Source organism: Motacilla alba, chromosome 14, assembly GCF_015832195.1.
Source record: "Motacilla alba alba isolate MOTALB_02 chromosome 14, Motacilla_alba_V1.0_pri, whole genome shotgun sequence".
NCBI classification, from domain to species: domain Eukaryota; kingdom Metazoa; phylum Chordata; class Aves; order Passeriformes; family Motacillidae; genus Motacilla; species Motacilla alba.
The window spans coordinates 15,013,724-15,033,903 of NC_052029.1; the positions used below are offsets into that span (position 1 = coordinate 15,013,724).

Genomic DNA, 20,180 nt, shown 5'->3' on the forward strand with positions numbered 1-20,180 from the left:
TTGGGGGATTGGGGTTTTGGAGTTTGTTTTGGGTTTGGGTTTTGGTTTTGGTTTTTTTTTGGTTTGGTTTCTTTGGGGTTTTTTATTTTGGGTTTTTAATTGGTTGTTTTGGTCTTTGTTTTTTGGGGATTGGGGTTTTTTTGGCTTTGAGGTTTTTTTGCCTCTGCTTTGGGTTTATTTTGTTGGGAGATTGGGTTTTTGTTTCTTTGGGTTTTTTGGTTTGGGTTTATTTTGTTGGGGCATTGAGATTTTGGGGTTTTTGGGGGGTTGGCTTGTTTAGGGAGCTGAGGCTTGTGGCGAGGGTTTATGTTTTGTTTTAAGGAAGTTGCAGGCTTTGAGGGGAGTGTGGCAGGGATCAGCTCGGGGCTCCAGGGCCTCCCTGGGGGTGCCCCCCATCCCTCCCCGGGGACACCGGGGGGCAGCCGGGCTCCCCCAGCTCCATCCCGAGCGCTCCCAATCCCCGGAGCGGCGGGGGGAGGACGCTGCAGCTCCCGCCGCTCCAGCCGAGCCTCGCCAGATCATCCCGAGCCTCGCCAGATCATCCCGAGCCTCGCCAGATCATCCCGAGCATCGCCAGATCTTCCCGAGCCTCGGGAGCGCCGGGAGCCGCGGGAGGAGCGCGGGCGAGGCCAGGGCTGCGAGCGGCCCCGATTCTCTGCTGCGGCTTCCCCAGCCAGGTGCGAGGCGCGGGGCCGGGGCTGGCCCGGGGAGGGGAAGGGGCTGATCCCGCTCCCGGGGAGGGGAAGGGGCTGATCCCGCTCCCGGCTGCAGCTCCGGGGAGGCCGGGCTGGGATGGAGCTCTGCCGGGCTGGGATGGAGCTGCCGGGCTGGGATGGAGCTCTGCCGGGCTGGGATGAAGCTGCCGGGCTGGGATGGAGCTCTGCCGGGCTGGGATGGAGCTCTGCCGGGCTGGGATGGAGCTCTGCCGGGCTGGGATGGAGCTCTGCCGGGCTGGGATGGAGCTCTGCCGGGCTGGGATGGAGCTCTGCCGGGCAGGGATGGAGCTCTGCCGGGCTGGGATGGAGCTGGCAGGGCTGGGATGGAGCTGCGGCTTTCACCCTTCCCTGCCCGTTCTCCCGGAGCCGGGGCACCCCTGGGGTTCACGGCCCCGGGGCTGGCCTCGGGGACAGGGGAATGTCTCTTTGTGCCACCGGGTTTTGGGTGGCACTGGAGCCACCCCGCTGTGGGCGCTGCTTGAGCCCCCTCGGCCGCTGTGCCTCAGTTTCCCCATCACGGCCGTCCTCCCCCGGGGAGGCTGCCGGGGGCAGTGGGGCGGGGGGTGCAGAGGGGTTTGTTCTGCTCCCTGAGCCGTTTCCAGCGCTCTTGAGGCTGCCCCAAGTCCCTCCCGGTCCCCTCAGAGCCGCGGCCGGGCAGGACAAGGACAAGGAGCCCCCTCCCCGAGAGCCCGGGGCTGCTCCCCAGCCAAATCTCAGTCAAATCCGCCTCAGGCCCTGCGTTCTGCATGAGAGGGGCACCGGGCAGCCTTTGCCTCAACCACAACAACCCCACAAGCTCCCTGAGCCCTTGGCAGCTCCTCTGTGGGCTTGGAAACGTCCCCCGGAGCCTGGGACACGCTGTCCCCATCCCGGGGAGCCTTTGGGGTGCAGTTGAGGGGTCAGGGCAGGACAAGGCACCAAAATCCCCGTTCCCAGCCCAACGGAGCCCTCGGAGAGCGCGATGGACGAGTGGGATCTCCCACAATGGAAAAAAGAGGTGGAAAGCCTCAAGTACCAGCTGGCCTACAAGAGGGAGATGTCCTCCAAGACCATACCTGAGTGAGTGGGGGCTCCTAACCTTCCCGAAACCTTCCCTTCCCGAAACCTTCCCTCCCCAGTGCCCCCAAGAGCAGAACCCACCCCCCTTTTCCCCCCTCAGCTCCCCGGGGGCTCCCAGATGAGATTTTTTCCCTCTCTGCGTCTCCAAACCCTCCAAGCCCCAGGGGCAGAACCCCCCCCGGTGTCCCCGAGCCCCTTCCAGCTGCCCAGGCTCTGGGGGTGCCAGGATGGGGTGGCACCATGGGACCTCCTGACCCCGGGGTGTCCCCCGGGAGCCCCCTGGGTGCAGATCCCCCCTTCCCAGAGCTTTGCAGAGCTCAAAATGCTTTAAATCACCGACGGCTCTGTTCCCTGCCTGGTCACAGAGCTGGGGACACCCCCACGTGTCCCCCCTGGCGCACCCCACCTGAGCAGGCTTTACCCTGAGCCCCCCAAATCCCCCCTGGGGCCGTGGCCACCCTCCCTCCCCTCTCTGCAGGTTCGTGAAGTGGATCGAGGACGGCATTCCCGAGGATCCCTTCCTGAACCCGGAGCTGATGAAGAACAACCCCTGGGTGGAGAAAGGCAAATGCATCATCCTCTGAGCGGGGCTGCCCCGCAGGGCGGGCTTTGCACCCCGAGCCCCAGCCCCGACCCCGAGCCAAGCCCTGCCCTCGCCTCCCTCCCTCTCGTGTGGCTGTAGAAGGGCTTTTAGCAATGGGGGGACCCCCAGGATGGGCAGCCTGGGGGGAGGAGCAGCAAAGGCTGCTCCAGGGGTGTGCTGCAGCTCCAGCTCACGCTCCTGCCACCCAAAAAAGGCAGATTTTTGCAACTTTAAAGCAGCTTTTTATAACCCCCCCCATTTGTAGTGATTTTAGATACTTTTGTACACTGTAGGAGATTGTTTCCCAACAAGCCAGGCAGCACCTGGCCCCTTGAGCTTTATGTCTGAAATAAACAGAGCAATAATTCACTGGTGATCTTTTTTAGATACTTTTTATTTCTTTTTTTTAACAAAATAAGCAGGTAATAAAAAGATCATGGCCCAAAGATCATGGCCACAGAGCCCAGCTGTGGGTTAGAAACCAAAGCCAGCTGCAGCATGGCCCTGGAGCAGGTCCCTGATGTGAAGGGCCCTGATTTAAAGGTCCCTAGAGCAGGTCCCTGATGTGAAGCCCCTAGAGCAGGTCCCTGATGTAAAGGCTCCTCCTGACAGCGTTGGAGAAGCCCTCGTTGAAGCGGAACCAGACGTCGCTCCTGCCCACGGCCTTCCCCATCTGCAGCTCCAGGGATTCCTCCTTGGAAACCTGAGGGGCTGAGCAGGGAAATCCACTTGAAAAACATGCAGGAAACCTTCGAACTATCAGCTGTGCCCCGCCTGGAGAGGGGGACTGGGGGAGGCTCTGGAGGGGCAGAGCTGATGCTCCCAAATCCCAAATGCTGCGACCAAAAATTCACCCCAAATTCCCTTTGGATGGGCCAGAATCCATGGGTGTGCCCACAGGAACCCCCTGCCAGCCGGGCTGGGGTCGGTTTGTCCCTGCTGCTGTCCCCTGGGGACAGGGCTGAGGGACAGGAGCCCCTCTTTGGGAATGGGGAGAGACCCCAGTGGCACCCAGAGCCACACTGTCCCTGTGCCACCCACCTGGGGCTGGAGCCACGCTGTCCCTGTGCCACTCCCCCAGAGCTCAGGGACACTGTGTCCCTGTGCCACCCCCCCGTTGTGAGGTCCCTGTGTCACCTACCCGGGGCCGTGGCCGCCTCTTTCCGCTGGAGTGGCCTCCCAAAGAAATCCAGCTCAGGCTGTGGGAAGGGAAAAGCAGCACGGGGGTGGCTCTGGGGCACCTGCACGTGCAGCTGCTGCTCAGAGAGGGACACAGCCACGGCAGGGCTGTCCCCGGGCACGGCCCAGGCACCCCCGGGCTCTTCTGAGCAGAGCAGGAGCCAAACGCAAATCCTGCAGGAAGGGCCAGAGGCCTGGGAATGCAAACAGCATCCAAATGTGGGGGGAAGGCAAAACGTGAGGCTCAGGGGGGGTTTTACAGCCAGGAAGGGGCTGGCAGCTGTGCCCTGCAGAGGGGCAGGGCCAGGGAGGGATCCCAGCTCCTCCTGGAGCCCAGGGTGGGATCATTCCAGAGCAGCTTTTCCGAGCTGCTTTCCCACAGAGCCCAAATTCGGCTATTTCAGCCCAAATTCCCAGAGCTCCTCCCTCCCCCAGCCCTGACAGCTTCCCGGGACACATCCAAAATGTCACCCAGCTCCAATTCATGCCAATCCCAGAGACACCTTCGTGTGACACGCGGAGCTGGGCTGGGCTATTCAAGGAAAGTGGACTAAAAATCCAGATTCCAGAGGAGCCAGGGAGAGCCTGGCAGCCCAGGAAGATCTGTCGGGAAGTGGGGCAGGAATTGGGGCAGGAAGAGGGGCCTGACCTTGTCCTGCAGCGCTGCTCTCCTCACGATGTGCTCCAGGTGGCCGGGGGTCCCCGCTGGCCCCGCGTCCCCTCGCTCCTCCCCGAGGCCATTCCCGGGATCCTGCGGGGAGGACAGACCTGAGCCAGGCTCCCCCCGGGGTGTCTGAGCACCTGTCACCCCCTTGGTCCCCGCGCCACCCAGCCCCTGCTCGCTGCCAGGGGGGACTGCAATATCCCAAGGATTTTTCCATCATTTTCTGCCTGGTGGGGTCAGCCCCAGCTGAAGCCCCTTTCCATGGGATTTCACATCCCTACCATGTCAACAAGGAACCTTCTGAGATGTTGTTGCAGCTTCTCTTTGTCCCACACATCTCCCAGGAGCCTTTCTCCCGCTCCAAGGGGCTCCCAGGGATTAATTATCCCGCTGGCACCAGGCATCAGCTGCACCCGGGATGTTTCTCCACCTTTTCCACCCCTTCCCATCTTTTCCTGCCTCCAGGAGAGCGGGCAGAGCCACTCTGCTGCTCCTGGGGGCTTTGGGACCTTCGGAAGCGGCAGCAGCCAGGGAAGGGGAGGCAGGGAAGAGTTCACCTCCCACACGGCCAGGTACAAACAGCAGCCAAAAATTCCCACCTGAAATTCCCACCTGAAATCCCCACAGCCCTCACGGGAAGGGCTCAAAGCTTGAACTCCCTCCAGAATCCCTGCAGCGAGCTGAGCCCTGCACCCAGCCCAGCTGTGCAGAACAGCTGCAGCCAGGGGGGTTAATCCTGGATTTCCACTCAGCAGCCAAAGCCAGCGCCTGCTTTGGGAAAAACAATCCCCGGGGATTCGCTGCACGTCCCGAGCCCTGCCGGCCCTCGGGGGCGCCCACCTGGGCCAGGCTCCGTGCCTCTGTCCTCCTCATCTTCTCCAGCTCGATCTCCCTGGCGATGAGCTGCTTGGCCTGGTAGCTGAGCTGCCTGCGGGCCGGCAGCGCCGGGAAGCGGCACACGGCCTCCACGTTCCTGCAGCACGGAAAACAGGGAAACAGCCCCAAAAATCAGCCAGCTCTGTGCAGCCTGAGAGCCCCAGCACCTCCCAGCCCTGCCCCATGGTCATTCCAGGGGCGACCAATCCCAAAAATCAGCCAGCTCTGCTCCTGGGTCATTCCAGGGGGGACCAATCCCAAAAATCAGCCAGCTCTGTGCAGCCTGCGAGCTCCAGCCCTGCCCTTGGGTCATTCCAGGGGCAACCAACCCCAAAAATCAGCCAGCTCTGCTCCTGGGTCATTCCAGGGCCAACCAACCCCAAAAATCAGCCAGCTCTGTGCAGCCCGTGAGCCCCAGCACCTCCCAGCCCTGCCCCTGGGTGGTTGCAGCCACGCTGCCTCAGTTTCCCCCCGTGCAGGAATGGCAGTGGGAATGCTGGAGGGATTAGAGGGGTTTAATCCTGGCTTGAAAGCAAAAAGAGGAGATTGGAGCTGTGCTGGCCAGATTGCCCTGCAAAGCTCAGGGGCTCAGCACAGCTCGGGCACGGCAGCAGCTCGACCTTCAGAGGCACCCCGAGGTGCCCCCCGGAACAGGTTTAATGGGAATCCAGCCAGGAACAGGAATTTGGGATCATCAGAGCAGCTGGATTCTCAACAGGCCTGTTTCAGTTCCCCCAGCACCGAGGAGCCACCAGTCCCTCTGCCAGCTCTGAATATTTCATATTTATCCCCTGTTTAGCCACTGTTTTTTTGCTATTTAGCCACTATTTATTCACTATTTATTCACTATTTATCCACTATTTATCCACTAATTGTTTGCTATTTACCCACTATTTATCCACTATTTACCCACTATTTATCCACTATTTAGCCACTATTTATTCACTATTAATCCACTATTTTTTTGCTATTTATCCACTATTTATCCACTATTTATCCACTAATTTTTTTCTATTTATCCACAATTTATCCACTGTTACTGCCCCTAAAATAAAAGGAGCCAAGCCCTGAGTCAGGTGGCTCTGCAGTCCTTCAGAAATCAGTTGTCAAAGCAATGCTTTAGAAAGTTTTAAAGAAATAAAGCCCAGGTTTTTGCTGGTGACATCGGATTTGTCTGCCAGAGATGCTGGCACCCAGCTGCCAGGTGCCCCGGTGGGTCAGGCCTGTCCTGCCACCTCCTGGTGACAGCCACTGGAAGCTGCTCCCTTCCCTTTAATCCAAATAAACCCAATGATCTGGGGATGGAGCAGAGCCAGAAGTCCCGACTCCTTGCTGAGGATCACCACAGAACCCTGGGATGCTCTGGGTTGGGAGGGATCCTAAAATCATCCAGCTCCAACCCCGACACCTTCCACTTGCTCCAGCTCCCACCCAACCCAGCCTTGGACGCTTCCAGGGATGGGGCAGCCCCGGCTTCTCTGGGAATTCCATTCCAGGGCCCGCCCGCCCTCCCAGGGAGGGATTGGGACCCCCAGTGCCCCTGCCCAGCACTCACGGATCCAGCTTGAAGACGTACTGGCCCTCGGGCAGGCGCTCCTGCAGGTAGGTGAGGTTGTAGGTGAGCATGGTGCTGATGAGCTCGGCCAGCTGCTGCTTCTCCTTCAGGCTGTAGAGCTGCGTGTTCACCTGGCCGGGGGACAGCAGAGCTTGCAAACCCCAGGCAGCCCAAGCAGGGGCTTTGTTTCTGCCTGAGGAAGGACCCGGATCAAGTTTAGCTCTTTCTTGGGACACGTGTCCTTCCCAGAGCAGGGACAGACCCTCTCCTGGGTGGGGGTGACTCTGGGAGCTCCCCAAAGCCCTGCTCAGCCAAGCCCAGCCCAGGTGGGGCTCAGGACCCCTCCACACAGTTGGGCACCTCAGCACCTCGCCCCCAGCTTCTGCAGCAGCTGAGACACCAAACCCAGCCCGGATTTGGGACAGAAATCCAGGCTAGCTCATCAGGTGGGGTGTGGCCCTGATTTTTTAAGATTTTGCTAAGCCTCCTGATGTCTGCATTCTTGTAACAAACTTTCTCACACACAATCCTGTAAATAACTCATTGTTTTGCATTCTTTTATGGAGGAGGAGAGAACTGATGGACTGTTGGTCTGTGCAGGGTCATTGGAGAGGTGGCACTGTCACCCTCCAATCCACTGCCACTTTTGGACAACTAGGAATGTTGGAGTCAGAAAATAAACATCCCTCTTTTCTTCCCCTTGAGGCCAGCAGCGTGCGTGCCATCATTTCGTGTCCCGCAGTGACAGTGGGGCTCTCAGGGGGCTCTGGGGAGCAGGCCGGGGGCTGGGGACACTCACGGGCCGCAGTTTGGGGGCGATGATGTCCAGCAGCAGGCACAGCACGTCCAGCACCAGCGCCCGCTGCCCCGCGCGGCTCCGGGCGCCGGGCGCGACCCCCGACACCACGGACAGCACCACGTTCTGCATCTGGCTCAGCTTGGCCGCGGCCTGGGGACAGCAGGGGACACTCAGGCGGTGTCCCCGCGGGGCCGGAGCCGCGGCAGGCCGTCAGCAGGGCCCCCCTGCACTCGCCTCGGGCTGGCTGCTGGGGTAGGCCAGCCGGGGCACGGCGCTGGCCGCGAAGAGCAGGTGGAAGGCCACGGGCAGGAAGGGCAGGTAGCGCAGCAGCTGGAAGCTCTGGCCCTGCAGCACGGCCCGGCCCAGCAGGTCACAGAAGCCCAGCCACTCCAGGGCCAGGCAGACGGAGCCCAGGCTGGAATCCCGCACCTTCACGTTCAGGAAGTTCTCAAACAGGCCCTGCAGGAGGGGGTGGGATCAGACGGAGCCCACCCGGCTGGGGCTCTGAGCTTCCCTCCGGCCCCACGGCTGCTCTCACCTGGGCCAGCTTGTCCTGCTCTCCCGAGGAGATGGAGAGGTGCAGGATGTGCTGGAAGCGCTGGGAGGAGGAACTGAAGCCCCCCGAGCGCCCAGGGTGGGACAGGTCCTCGTCCCCCAGCAGGAGCTGGGCTGGCAAAGTGGGGTCCATTCCTATCCTGTGCCTGGGGGAGCCCAAAGGGGAGAGCTGAGGAACTGAGGGGGAGGGTTTCCCAGTCTGGAGGAATATCTGGATCCTTGGAAACTGGACTGGAGGCAATGCCAGGGCTGAATTGTTGGGAGCTAAGGGGAGTGGTAACAAAGCATCTGGAATGGCTCTAAACCGAGAGGAAAGGCTTAGAAGGAACATTGGGAAGGAATATTGGGAAAAATTGGGAAGAAATCCCCTGGGAGGGTGGGCAGGCCCTGGCGCAGGGTGCCCAGGGAAGCTGTGGCTGCCCCTGGATCCCTGGCAGTGTCCCAGGCCAGGCTGGATGGGGCTGGAGCAGTCTGGGACAGTGGAAGGTGTCCCTGCCATGGCAGGGGTGGCACTGGATGGGCTCTGAGGTCCCTTCCAACCCAAACCATTCCGGGATTCTCTGACGGACACAAATCCCCTCAAGAAGCTGCTCTCCAGGACCTTGCAGGTCCCACCCAGCCTCCCTTCAACACTTCCAGGGATGGGGCAGCCCCAGCTTCCCTGGGAAATGGGAATACCACCCCCCAGGCACCCAAGAGATGTAAAACCCCCTCCCCTCCTACCTCTGGGGCTTGGGCAGCTGGAAGATCTCTTGCCAGATGGAGAAGAGCCCCTTGTTCTGGTCCTTCAGGCCAATCCTCATGGTCTGCACCATCTGCACACTCAGCTCCTTCTGCCCTCGGCCGTGCAGGAACTGCAGCAGGGGCAGGGGATGGAGGGGACGGGGATCCCAAAGCCCTTGGGAGCAGCTGGACACAGCCACCCCCTCGTCCTCCACGGGCAGGGCTCAAAACACCCCAGGGGAGCGGGAGATGCTTCAGGGATCTGCCTGGAAGGGACTTCTGTCCCGTCTGTCCCCATGTGAGCTTCGAGCTGCAGCAGGAGCGTGTCCCCAGGGCCACTGCTGTGTCCCCAGAGCCATCCCCGTGTCCTGATGGCCATCCCTGTGTCCCTAGGGCCATGCCCATGTCCCCAGAGCCATGCCCATGTTCTGATGGCCATCCTCGTCTCCTCAGGGCCATCCTTGTGTCCTGATGGCCATACCCATGTCCCCAGGGCCCTGGGAGTGTCCCCAGGCCCCGGCAGTGTCCCCAGGGCCCTCCCCATGTCCCCAAGGCCATGCCCATGTCCCCAAGGCCATGCCCATGTCCCCAAGGCCATCCCCCTGTCCCCAGGGCCCTCCCCCTGTCCCCAGGGCCCTCCCCATGTCCCCAAGCCCTAGCAGTGTCCCCAGGACCCTCCCCCTGTCCCCAGGGCCATGCCCATGTCCCCAAGGCCATCCCCCTGTCCCCAGGGTTCTTCTCCTGTCCCCAGGGCCCTGGCAGTGTCCCCAGGCCCTGGCAGGGTCCCAGCACCTGCAGGGTGTTGATGCAGGAGCGGATGTCGCTGTCGGTTTTCTCGCAGAGCGCCAGCAGCGCGCCCGTGTCCGCCCGCATTCCCTGCCGGAGCGCGATCTGCGGGGCGCGACAGGGCTCAGCGGGGAGGGGACGGCGAGCCCCGGGGACGGGGGACACCCCTGAGCCACGGGGACCCTGGGAGAGGCCAGACCTCGCTGAGGCGCTGGGCGAGGCGGGAGGGCGCGGTGCGGGGGAAGCTGAGCAGGAAGGATTGCTGCCGGAGCGGGCGCAGCGCGGGCACGAACCTGCAGGAGGGAAACGCGGGGGTGAGAGAGCCCGGCACGGAATTCCCTCCTTAATCCTGGAATTACTGAGGTTGGGAAAGACCTCCCAGAGTGTGGAGTCCAACTGTTCCCCCAGCACTGCAAAGTCACCGTGAAATGATGTCCCCAAGTGCCACACGCGCACGGCTCTGAAATCCCCTCAGGGATGGGGACTCCACCCCTGCCCTGAGCAGCCTGGGCCAACCAATTCCTGGCTGCCCTTTCCATGAAGGAATTCTCCCAAAGATCCAATCTAAACTTTCCCTGAGGCCGTTCCCTCTGCTCCTGTCCCTGTTCCCTGGAGCACAGCCTGACCCCCTCACTGTCCCCTCCTGGCAGGAGCTGTGCAGAGCCACAGGGTCCTCCCTGGGCCCCCTTTTCTCCAGGCTGAGCCCCTTCCCAGCCCCCTCAGGAATTCCCCAGCCCCTTCCCAGCTTCCTCAGGAACTCTGCAGCCCCTTCCCAGCTTCCTCAGGAACTCTCCAGCCCCTTCCCAGCTCCCTCAGGAACTCTGCAGCCCCTTCCCAGCTCCCTCAGCAATTCTCCAGCCCCTTCCCAGCTCCGTTCCCTTCCCTGCAGACGTTCCAGCCCCTCAATGCGAGAGGCCCAAACCAACCCCAGCACTGGAGGAGCCGCACTCAGACAGAGACACCCCCAGCAGCCACCTCCTGCCTGGGGGCAGGGTTTGGGGTCCCTGTGCCCCCCCAGGCAGGTGACACTCACTGGTCATTGCAGATGCAGATGATGGGCCGGAGCAGGAGCCCTCCCTCGCGCCGCCGCCGCCGCCCCGCGCCCGCCTCGCCCTCGCTGTCCTTCCGCTGGATGATGGCCAGCAGGACGTTGATGGAGGCCTGGGGGGAAGAAAACAAGATGGGAGGGATGGGTTCTTGCTGGTGGAACGGCGGGGGAGCTGTTAATGGGGCCATGTTTGAGGGGCTGGTGCCCCAGGGCTCACCGCGGGCGCGCCGTCGATCTCGTCGATGATGAGGCAGTTGGGCCTCTCGTGGGAGCCCAGCACCGACCTCATCTGGGTGGCAGCTTCAATGCGGGTCTGGAACACCTCGGGGCTGCGGTCATCGCTGCGAGGGGACACGGGGACAGGTCACTTTGGGTGTGGGGACACCGTCAGCATCACCCCTGGGAGAGCATCACCTCCAGAACAGCATCATCACCTCCAGAATGGCATCACCATCACCTCCAGAAGAGCATCATCACCTCCAGAGCAACATCACCACCTCCAGAAGAGCATCATCACCTCCAGAGCACCATCACCACCAGCATCACCTCCAGAACAGCATCATCACCTCCAGAACAGCATCACCATCACCTCCAGAGCACCATCACCTCCAGAACAGCATCATCACCTCCAGAACACCATCACCTCCAGCATCATCCCTGGGACAGCATCACCTCCAGAACAGCTTCATCACCTCCACAGCACCATCACCACCAGCATCACCTCCAGAGCACCATCACCTCCAGAACAGCATCACCATCACCTCCAGCATCACCCCTGGGACAGCATCACCTCCAGCACATCTCCACCTCTGGGGCACCATCATTCCCAGCACACCATCACCTCCAGAACAGCATCACTTCCAGCATCACCCCCAGGCCACCATCGTGTCCAGCAACACCTCTGCCACAGCATCACCCGTCCCCTTTTGTGGGCAGGGCATGGGTTCACCTGGCACTCAGGGGGGGCTCACCTGGCACTCAGGGGGGGCTCACCTGGCACTCGGGGGGCTCACCTGGCACTCGGGGGGGTTCACCTGGCACTCGGGGGCTCACCTGGCGTTCATCTCCACGGCGTTGTACCCCGCGTGCCTGGCGATGACGTGGGCCAGCGTGGTCTTGCCCAGGCCAGGGGGCCCACAGAGCAGGGCCACCTGTGGCACAGAGGGGAGGTCACGCCTGGAGGGCTTCCTCCTCACAGGGGACAACGCTGCTCCTCAGCTGGTGGCACACCGGGACCACAGCCAGGTCCCCTCCTGCTCACCTTGTGTTTGGGTCTCTTGTGCTGGTCCAGCTCGGCCTCCAGCATCTCCTCGGTGAGCTGCACCTTGGTTTTCCACTTGTTGGGATGCTCCTTGGCATGGCCGAGCGGGGGGTGAGCTGCGGGGTTGGGCTTGGGCTTCTTGCCAGCCTTGTCCTTGCCGAACACCACCGTGTCCCACAGCTTGAGCCACTTGAGCAGGCAGCGGTTGGTGTACTGCAGGAGAGCAGGGAGAACCCGTGGAACCCGGCAAAACCCCAGCCGAGGGCAGGGGAAGGCTCTCCTTCATGGAGGAGGCTGCGCAGGGTTCCACCTGCCATCTCCCTGGGACAAGGTGGGAACGTGTCCCTTCCCAGCTCAGCCCCATCCCTCAGGGAATCCCTGGGTCAGTCACATCAGCCCCATCCCTGCTGGCCCTGCTCTGTCTTGGCTCCACTCAGCAATTCCCAGCACGTCCAATTCCCTACAAATCTTCAAACATCCCCTCAAAAAATTCAAAATAGCCAACAATTTCTGGCTAAAATCCTCTCAATATTTCTTGTCTCGTTCTGGTGACCTTCCATAGGTTTATCTGCCAGAACATCCCCAGCCCCCAGTGCAAAGCTGCCATCCCAAGCTCCCAGGGACTCAGGACTGCTCCCAGGCACAGCAGCACAAACATAGCCCCCAGCCAGCGCTTCCAAAGGCAGCTCCTGATCCCATGGCATTAAGGAAGAGCTGCAGAGGTGCTGACCCCACCCACGCCAAGCCCCCCCTCGTCCCAGCACCTCACATCATCACTGAGCAGCTCCATGTAGCGCCGGGGGGTGAACTTGTCCACCCAGAGGCAGTGGGGTGCAGCCTCCTCCTGGGCTGCAGGAGCTGTGTCCATGCTGGGATCCGGGCTCTCGGCGCTGGGCTCGCTCCCCAGGCAACTGCAGCAGGGAATTCGTTTACCCCAAAGCACCCCAGGAGCCAGGGCAGGGTGGGAACTCCACCCAGACGCCCCAAGCTGGGGGTGATGAGGGCAAAAAGGCTCCTCTGCTTGTAGGTCCCCCAAAACTTGGTTGTGAGGGAGGCAAATCCAGCAGCGTGGCAGGGACTGGGGAGGGATCTCCTGCCAGCATCTCACCTATTTATGATCTCTGTCAGCTGCTGGGAGGCCTCCACAACCTGCCTGCGGCGCTTGAGCACAACAAAGAGGGGTCAGAGACACTCCTCAGTCCTGGCTGGGGACAGCAATTTGGGAGCCAGCCCAGTGGCCAGCAGGGACAGAGGGGAAGGTCAGGGAGATGTGGTACCTCCTCATCCACCTGCTCCTTCAGGTAGGAGAAGGGCACCCCCAGCAAGTGCAGCGGCCTGCGAGCGTTCCAGCCCAGGGAATCCGGGAGCTGCAAGGACACAGCACAGCCAGCCCCATCCTGAGCCACCTGGAGGCCACAGAGGAGCAAACCTGACCTTCAGAGCCCTCCTCACCTCCAGCCCTGTCCTGCAGGGGTCATCCCTCAGCACCAGGAAGACCCTGGTGCCCTGGGTGGAAGTCACGTTGATGTAATCCTCCAGGATGGGGGGTCTCCTCAGGACCCTCTTCTTTTCCAAGGGTGGTGTGGTCTGCAGGGGGATCATTCCACTCATCTCCAGGTGGTTCGAGCTGCAAAACACCCAATTCCTTCAGCAGGGGAAGGGCCTTTCCCCTCCCTCCTGTTAAAAATGGGGTTCAGGGTGGCCAACCTGGTATTGTGGGGAGCCAGAGGTGCCTCCGGGCCAGCATCCCAGGAGATATCCGCAGCCAACTCATCGTCTGCACCGAAATCGAGCTTCTTAACAGCTTCCAGGCGCTGCCGCTTGGGCTTCGGGGCTGGAGCAAGCGGAGAGCATCACTGACGGACGGTGGTACCCGGGGGATGCTCCAGCACCCGGCACCGCTCGGGGCGTGGGGACAGGGGGCAGCAGCACCCGGGGAACCGGCTCAAACCTACTGCGGGGTTCGGCTGCTGCCGGGGACACGGCGGGGACACAGTCCCGGTCCCTCTTCTTGGCGCCGGTGCCCCCGGGAGAGTCCCCGGGGAGATCGGGCTCCTCCGGCGGCTGCCTCTTGCCCCGGAACTGGGATGTTTTGGGGCCGGCGGGTGGGAACGGCTCATCTGCAACAGAGGCCAGACCACGGTGCCGGTCACCGGAGGGGACCCGCGGCGGGACGGGCGCGCAAAGCAGGGAGCAGCCCGCTCCCTCCCTCCGTCCGCCGCCTCCCGTCCCGGCGCCGCAGCAGCGCCCACCTCCCAGCTCGGCCAACACCTCCAGCTCGTCGGCGAAGCGCTCGTAGAAGCCATCGTCGGGCCCATCGTCGGGCCCATCGTCGGGCCCGCTCTCGTTGCTCGCCATGCGCCGCGCCCGCCCCGCCGCCGCCACCGGCCCCGCGCCCGCCGCGCTTCCGCCCGCGCGCGCCGCGGGGCCGGCGCTGATTGGGCGCGGCGCTCGCGGGCGGAGGCGGGGCCGGCGCTGATTGGGCGCGGCGCGCGGGCGGGCGCGGCGCTGATTGGGCGCGGTGTGAGCGCTGCCGGGAGGCGCTGCGGGAGCCGCCGGGGCCGGGGCCGGGGCGGCGGCCGGAGCGGCGGCGGCGGGGGCGCTGCGCGGGTCCCCCCAGCCGGGTCCGGCTCACCTCCGCCCTGCCCGGGTCGCTCCTGCGCGGTGCGGAGTCCTCTCCGCCGTGTCCCCGCCCCGCGTCCCCTGTCCCCTCCCCTCTGTCCCGTGCCCTCCGGCGGAGCGCGGCCGGGCTGCGGCGGGGAGCGGGGCTCGGCCGGTCGCCGCCGCCGGGATGGGCAGAGGCAGCACCGCGCGGCTGCGGGGCCTCCACGCGTGACAGCGGGGCGGGCATGGGCCTTACCAGCGTGGCGCTGGGCCGTCCCGGCCAGCGGGACAGCGGCGGGGCTGCGCTGTGACATCGGCATGGCGGCGGCTGGAGCGCTGCTGTAGCATCCCTGCCGCTGTGGGACCTGCATCCGCGCGGTGTGACACCGGTGAGGCTGGGGGACACGCAGGGTGACGGCAGTGCTGCAGGTGACGCCGGTGCCTCGGTAGCACCGGTGCATGTCCATGCCCTGCTGGAGTATCCCACCTGCAGGCCCTGCTCCCTGCCCGTCCCGTGTGTCCGGGGCTGCTGTGCCCATCCCGGGGTGCCCAGCCCGCAGCTGGCGGTTCCCGGGGTGCCCAGCCCGCAGCTGGCGTTTCCTCATCCCCATTCCCCCTGGCTCTCTCTGCCCCGCAGGGCGCTGGCCATGGAGCCGGGCACCATCGACAACCTGTCCATCCTGTACCAGAGCTCCGACTTCATCGTGGTCAACAAGCACTGGGACCTGCGCATCGACAGCAAGATGTGGTACGAGACGCTGACCCTGCAGAGCCAGCTCAAGCACCGCTTCCCCGAGCTGGCCGACCCCGACACCTACTACGGCTTCAGGTGAGCGCCTGGGCACCGAGCCCGGCTCTGCCCTCAGCTGGGGACACTCCCGCGATGGCCAGGACGCTCCTTTACCCCCGCGTCCTTCCCAGGTTCTGCCACCAGCTGGATTTCTCCACCAGCGGGGCCCTGTGTGTGGCGCTCAACAAAGCGGCGGCGGGAAGCGCCTACAAGTGCTTCAAGGAGCGCCTGGTGACCAAAGCCTACCTGGCCCTGGTGAGCCCTCCCTGCCACCTCCTGCCTTGGCCTTCTGGAGTTCCTGAACGCCTCTGCCCTGAGGGAGTTGGGGGTATTCAGCTGGAGAAGAGAAAGGTTCAGAGTTGGAGCCTCAAGGGGCTCCAAGAGAGCTGGAGAGGGATTTGAAGAAGGAGGGACGGGACACAGGGAATGGCTTCCTACTGCCAGAGGGGGGGTTAGGTTGGATATCGGGAAGGAATAGGGTTAGGTTGGATATCAGGGAGGAATTCTGGCACAGAGTACCCAGAGAAGCTGTAGCTGCCCCAGCCCTGGAAGTGTCCAAGGCCAGCTTGGATGGGGCTGGGAGCAGTGTTGAAGGTGTCCTTGCCCCCAGCAAGGAGTTGGGCTTGGGGAAATGGGTGGACTTTAAGGTCCTTCCAGCCCCACCCTTTCTGTGCTTCCATGGTTCCTGCCGTGGGGGTGGGTGAGGAGCATGTGCCGGGGCTCAGCGTGCACATTCCTGTCCCCAGGTGAGGGGCCACGTGAGCCAGAGCCGGATGACGATCCGCTACGCCATCGGGAAGAACACCACGGAGGGCATGACCCACATGATGTGCATCGAGGGCACAGAGGGTGAGCAGCCCCGTGCCCTGCTCTGCCCGCGCCCCCAGGGATGCGCTGGGGCATCACAAACCCCCTCTGGATCTCCTTGCAGGCTGTGAGAATCCCAAGCCGTGCCAGTCGGAGCTGGTCGTGCTGGAACATGGATCCTACAGCGGAGACCCCGTCACCAAAGTGCTGCTGCAGCCACTGACAGGTGCGGACAGGGGTGCAGAGCCTGGAAAGGGATGAGGGAAGCCGAGACCTGCCGTGCTCAGGGGGACAAATGCCATTAGGTGTCTTGTCCCCATGCCCCGAAGGAGGGATTCAGGAATTCCCTGTCCCTGATTCCCGCTCTCCCCCCAGGGAGGACTCACCAGCTCCGGGTTCACTGCAGTGCCATCGGCCACCCCATCGTGGGGGACTTCACCTACAGCCACAGGCAGGACAGCAATCCCTACAGGATGATGCTCCACGCCTACTACCTGCGCATTCCCACCGGCAAGGAGCTGATCGAGGTGTGCGCGCCCGACCCCTTCGTCACCGCCATGGACAGCAACTGGGTGCCCCAGCACGTCACCCAGCGGCTGGAGGATGTCATCCAGGAGCTCAAGGACAAGGGGACACAGAAGCAGCAGGAGGAGGAGGAGGAGGAGAGCCGGGAAGGTGCTGGAGAGGAGGGAGCGGGGGGTGAAGGCAGGAGGGAGGAGACGGAGGAGCAGCGGGCGCGGTGCGAGCAGTGGTTGGCTGAGTGGGCTCTGGAGTGAGCACAAAGCACATCCCTGCATTTCCAGCTCCAGCCTTGTCCCAGCGGGTCCCCACGGAGCCCAGCGCTGCCTCCACACCTGCACTCCCTCTGTGGCTTCCCTCGCTCCTGGGGCTGGTGCCAGGTGGATTTTAGGAGCGGTTCAGGTGGGGTTATTTTGTGATGCCCATCATCCATCTGCTCACGGGACGTCCCTTTCCCAATGCTGGGCCTCAGCAGCAGAGTCGGTGTCACACTCCAGCTGAGAGTGACCCCAAAGCTTTCCATCCCTGTCCTGGGGCTCGGGCACAGCTGGGCACTGCCTTTGCCATGGCCATTCCCACAGCCTCTCCATGCTTGGATGCAGAATTGCAGCCCAGCACAGGGAGGTGAGAACGTGCTGGGTGCAGCTGCAGTCCCTGTCCCCCATTCCCATTCCCTCACTCCAGCTGCTGCGTCGTGTGGGAGGTGGGAGACTGGGGGCTGGAGCACATTCTGGGGACACTGATAGTCCCCCAGTCCCAGGGTGACCTGTGAAACTGGACTGGGATGGGCATGGAAAGGTCCCTGCCCCTCACCCCCTCCATCCTTCAGCCCACCTGGGTGGTTTTTAAAGGTTTGGTGAAGGTGAAGGGGTTGATACCAATGGATTTTAAACTTTTTTCAATTTTCTAGGAAGAGAATCTAGTCTTTTAGGGTTTGTAAAATACAGGTGGTCTCAGGAATGAGGTATTTTTAGTACTTCTGTGGTCAGAGAGCCAGCAGCCCAAAGCTTTTCTAATGGATTTTATTATTCCTTCTACTAGCACTGCCTTTCCTGCTTTTATCCCTGCTGAGACAGGTCAGAGGACACAAGTCCCTTTCTGCTCACCCACTTGAGGAGGCATCAGTGTCCTGTGTAGGTCCCATGGGGTGGCTCCTGCCTGGCAGGTTTCCAGAGGGTCCTGCAGGCAGGTCCTTCAGCTGGGCAGTTTGGGAAAGCTCTGGAACAGCAGGAAAAGAACAAAGGTAAAAGAAAGGCTGAGAACTGATGGGAAGAGCAGGCAGGAGCTCAGCTTTGACAAATGCCAAGAAATTCCCTTGGAAGTGCCCTTGCTTTGCTGGTCATCCTGCTTTGCTTTCCCCTTCCCTGCTCATCCTCTGCAGCCCTTGGGGGACATTTGGAAATGAGGAGAACAGGACAGCTGGGGAGGGACAGCTGGAGCCACACAGCCCCATCCCAGGGCTTTCAAGGACCACATCAGCACATGCCCAGAGTTGTTGTCACCTCACCAGCCCCATCCCGTTGAAAACACACCTAATGGGGTTCATACAGCTGATATTCCCACCCCGAGGGGGAATAAAAAGTCACAGCCCTCTCCTTGTGGATAAACACACCTTGCAAGTCACCAAAATCCCTGGGGGAGTGGGGGGAGGATTGGATCACTTGTTCCATGTGTCCCTTCCATTTGTGGCTTAGTGCCACCACTGCAGGGTGGGGATGGCCTGGGGTGCCAGCCCTGGGCACTGAGCGAGCATGGTGGGCTCGGGGCTGGTGCCAGAGGGGCTGGAAGAGCCCGTTGTCCTTTCTGCCAGGCCCTGCAGCTGGGAAGGAACACAAGGAATCTGTTTGCCAAAGATTTGATGGGTGACAGGAGGTGCTGGAAAGTGACAGCGGGGATTCAGGACAGGGGGGACCCAGCCTTGTCCGCGCCGGGAGCGGTCCCTGCTGGGAACACGGCTGGGATGAGGGCTGGGGACATGGATGGAGCTGGCACCCCGAGCACAGCCCAGCCTTTGTGTGCTGCTTGTCCCCAGCGCCACAGCTAAAAGGGAATTTTCCTTACCCTGCCGAGGGAGTTTTCCAGGCGCCCTTCCCGGCTGCGTTCCAGGGCAATGTCCCCGTCCTGTCCCCTCCTGCCCACGGGGCTGCGGCTCCTCCGGTGCCCTGGGGGTTGTGGTGTAGTTGTGATGTCCCGTGCACTCCGCAGTTCCAGTTTTGGTGTATTTGCTGTATTAAACGTGTCTCTGCCCTTCACTGTCCGCTCTCTGCATCCATTTCCCGGGGGCTTCCAGGAATGAGGGGAATGAGGCCGGACCGGCCCCGCGGGAGCGGCCCCGGGGCTCCGACCCGGCCGACCTGTTGTGTGAGGGAGGATTGGGGGAAGGATTGAGCGTGAGGGGATTGAGTGTGAGGGGATTGAGTGTGAGGATTGAGTGTGAGGGGATTGAGTGTGAGGATTGAGTGTGAGGATTGAGTGTGAGGGGATTGAGCGTGAGGGGATTGTGTGTGAGGGGATTGAGTGTGAGGATTGAGTGTGAGGGGATTGAGTGTGAGGATTGTGTGTGAGGGGTTTGAGTGTGAGGGGATTGAGCATGAGGGGATTGAGTGTGAGGGGATTGAGCGTGAGGGGATTGAGTGTGAGGGGATTGAGTGTGAGGGGATTGAGTGTGAGGGGATTGAGCGTGAGGGGATTGTGTGTGAGGGGATCGAGTGTGAGGATTGAGTGTGAGGATTGAGCGTGAGGATTGAGTGTGAGGATTGAGTGTGAGGGGATTGAGTGTGAGGATTGAGTGTGAGGGGATTGAGTGTGAGGGGATTGAGTGTGAGGATTGAGTGTGAGGATTGAGCGTGAGGATTGAGTGTGAGGGGATTGAGCGTGAGGGGATTGAGTGTGAGGGGATTGAGTGTGAGGGGATTGAGTGTGAGGGGATTGAGTGTGAGGATTGCTGTGTGAGAGGATTGAGTGTGAGGGGATTGAGTGTGAGGGGGTTGAGTGTGAGGATTGTGAGAGGATTGAGTGTGAGAGGATTGAGTGTGAGGGGATTGTGTGTGAGAGGATTGAGTGTGAGGGGGTTGAGTGTGAGGATTGTGAGAGGATTGAGTGTGAGGGGATTGTGTGTGAGAGGATTGAGTGTGAGGATTGAGTGTGAGAGGATTGTTGTGTGAGGGGATTGTGAGGGGCAGGACTGTGTGAGGATTGAGTGTGAGAGGACTGTTGTGCGATAGGATTGTTGTGTGAGGGATTGGATTGTTGTGTGAGGGGCAGGATGGTTGATGAACTGCAGGATTGTTGTGTGAGGGACAGGATTGTTGTGGGATGGGCAGGATTGTTGTGTGAGGGAGGATTGAGTGTGAGAGGATTGTTGTGTGAGCTGCAGGATTGTTGTGTAAGGGACACTCATCCCTCAGGCTGGAGCAGAGGGAAAACTGATTTAAGACCCAAGGAATGATTGCAGTCTCTAAGACTGGAGGATTTTTTGAAGATTATGAACCAGCCATGGGCAGAGGGCAACTGGTTAAGGGAGAGCAGCATTCCCAGCCTTCCTGGCACAGGGAGGTGCAGTCAGAGCTCACAGCTGACCTGGGAATGTCCCCGGGAACAGCCTGGGGCAGATGTTCCTCCACATGTTCAAGTTCAGGGTGGATCCTCCAGTGGCA

The 20,180-nt window shown here is 61.7% G+C and overlaps 3 protein-coding genes across 4 annotated transcripts; 2 read left to right on the forward strand and 1 right to left on the reverse strand.

Annotated features, from left to right (window-relative positions):
- The first annotated feature begins 445 nt into the window (after positions 1 to 445).
- Positions 446 to 2,359, forward strand: GNG13 (G protein subunit gamma 13). Its single transcript, XM_038151371.1, has 3 exons — positions 446 to 677; positions 1,653 to 1,775; positions 2,254 to 2,359. The coding sequence occupies exons 2-3, from the start codon at positions 1,678 to 1,680 to the stop codon at positions 2,357 to 2,359; spliced, it is 204 nt and encodes a 67-aa protein (XP_038007299.1). The 5' UTR covers positions 446 to 677; positions 1,653 to 1,677.
- Positions 2,360 to 2,905: 546 nt separating this feature from the next.
- Positions 2,906 to 14,204, reverse strand: CHTF18 (chromosome transmission fidelity factor 18). 2 transcript variants are annotated; one of them, XM_038151451.1, is made up of 22 exons: positions 14,057 to 14,204; positions 13,760 to 13,924; positions 13,512 to 13,638; positions 13,257 to 13,431; positions 13,082 to 13,171; positions 12,913 to 12,965; positions 12,574 to 12,715; positions 11,805 to 12,017; positions 11,597 to 11,694; positions 10,761 to 10,884; positions 10,529 to 10,656; positions 9,695 to 9,788; positions 9,502 to 9,600; positions 8,710 to 8,840; positions 7,970 to 8,132; positions 7,666 to 7,890; positions 7,432 to 7,581; positions 6,633 to 6,763; positions 5,042 to 5,174; positions 4,187 to 4,288; positions 3,500 to 3,557; positions 2,906 to 3,069 (listed from the first exon to the last, which is right to left on the reverse strand). In XM_038151451.1, the coding sequence occupies exons 1-22, from the start codon at positions 14,160 to 14,162 to the stop codon at positions 2,933 to 2,935; spliced, it is 2,844 nt and encodes a 947-aa protein (XP_038007379.1). In that variant the 5' UTR covers positions 14,163 to 14,204; the 3' UTR covers positions 2,906 to 2,932. The 2 variants fall into 2 exon arrangements, with proteins under 2 accessions (XP_038007379.1, XP_038007380.1); XM_038151452.1 differs by having other exon boundaries at positions 13,756 to 13,924.
- A 451-nt stretch (positions 14,205 to 14,655) lies between these two features.
- Positions 14,656 to 18,776, forward strand: LOC119707041 (RNA pseudouridylate synthase domain-containing protein 1-like). Its single transcript, XM_038151453.1, has 6 exons — positions 14,656 to 14,797; positions 15,046 to 15,237; positions 15,330 to 15,453; positions 15,945 to 16,047; positions 16,130 to 16,231; positions 16,381 to 18,776. The coding sequence occupies exons 2-6, from the start codon at positions 15,056 to 15,058 to the stop codon at positions 16,779 to 16,781; spliced, it is 912 nt and encodes a 303-aa protein (XP_038007381.1). The 5' UTR covers positions 14,656 to 14,797; positions 15,046 to 15,055; the 3' UTR covers positions 16,782 to 18,776.
- The last annotated feature ends 1,404 nt before the right edge of the window (positions 18,777 to 20,180 follow it).

Bases quoted from the DNA above. Each gene is read 5' to 3' on its own strand.
- GNG13 (XM_038151371.1), top strand. From the start codon at position 1,678: ATGGACGAGTGGGATCTCCCACAATGGAAAAAAGAGGTGGAAAGCCTC. The intron at 1,776-2,253 runs GTGAGTGGGGGC...CCCTCTCTGCAG, and splicing joins TCCTCCAAGACCATACCTGA to GTTCGTGAAGTGGATCGAGG.
- CHTF18 (XM_038151451.1), bottom strand. From the start codon at position 14,162: ATGGCGAGCAACGAGAGCGGGCCCGACGATGGGCCCGACGATGGGCCC. The intron at 8,841-9,501 runs GTGCTGGGACCC...CCCCTGCTGCAG, and splicing joins CCTGCATCAACACCCTGCAG to TTCCTGCACGGCCGAGGGCA. The intron at 6,764-7,431 runs GTGAGTGTCCCC...TCCCCCGGCCAG, and splicing joins TCGCCCCCAAACTGCGGCCC to GTGAACACGCAGCTCTACAG.
- LOC119707041 (XM_038151453.1), top strand. From the start codon at position 15,056: ATGGAGCCGGGCACCATCGACAACCTGTCCATCCTGTACCAGAGCTCC. The intron at 15,238-15,329 runs GTGAGCGCCTGG...CGTCCTTCCCAG, and splicing joins GACACCTACTACGGCTTCAG to GTTCTGCCACCAGCTGGATT. The intron at 16,048-16,129 runs GTGAGCAGCCCC...ATCTCCTTGCAG, and splicing joins GTGCATCGAGGGCACAGAGG to GCTGTGAGAATCCCAAGCCG.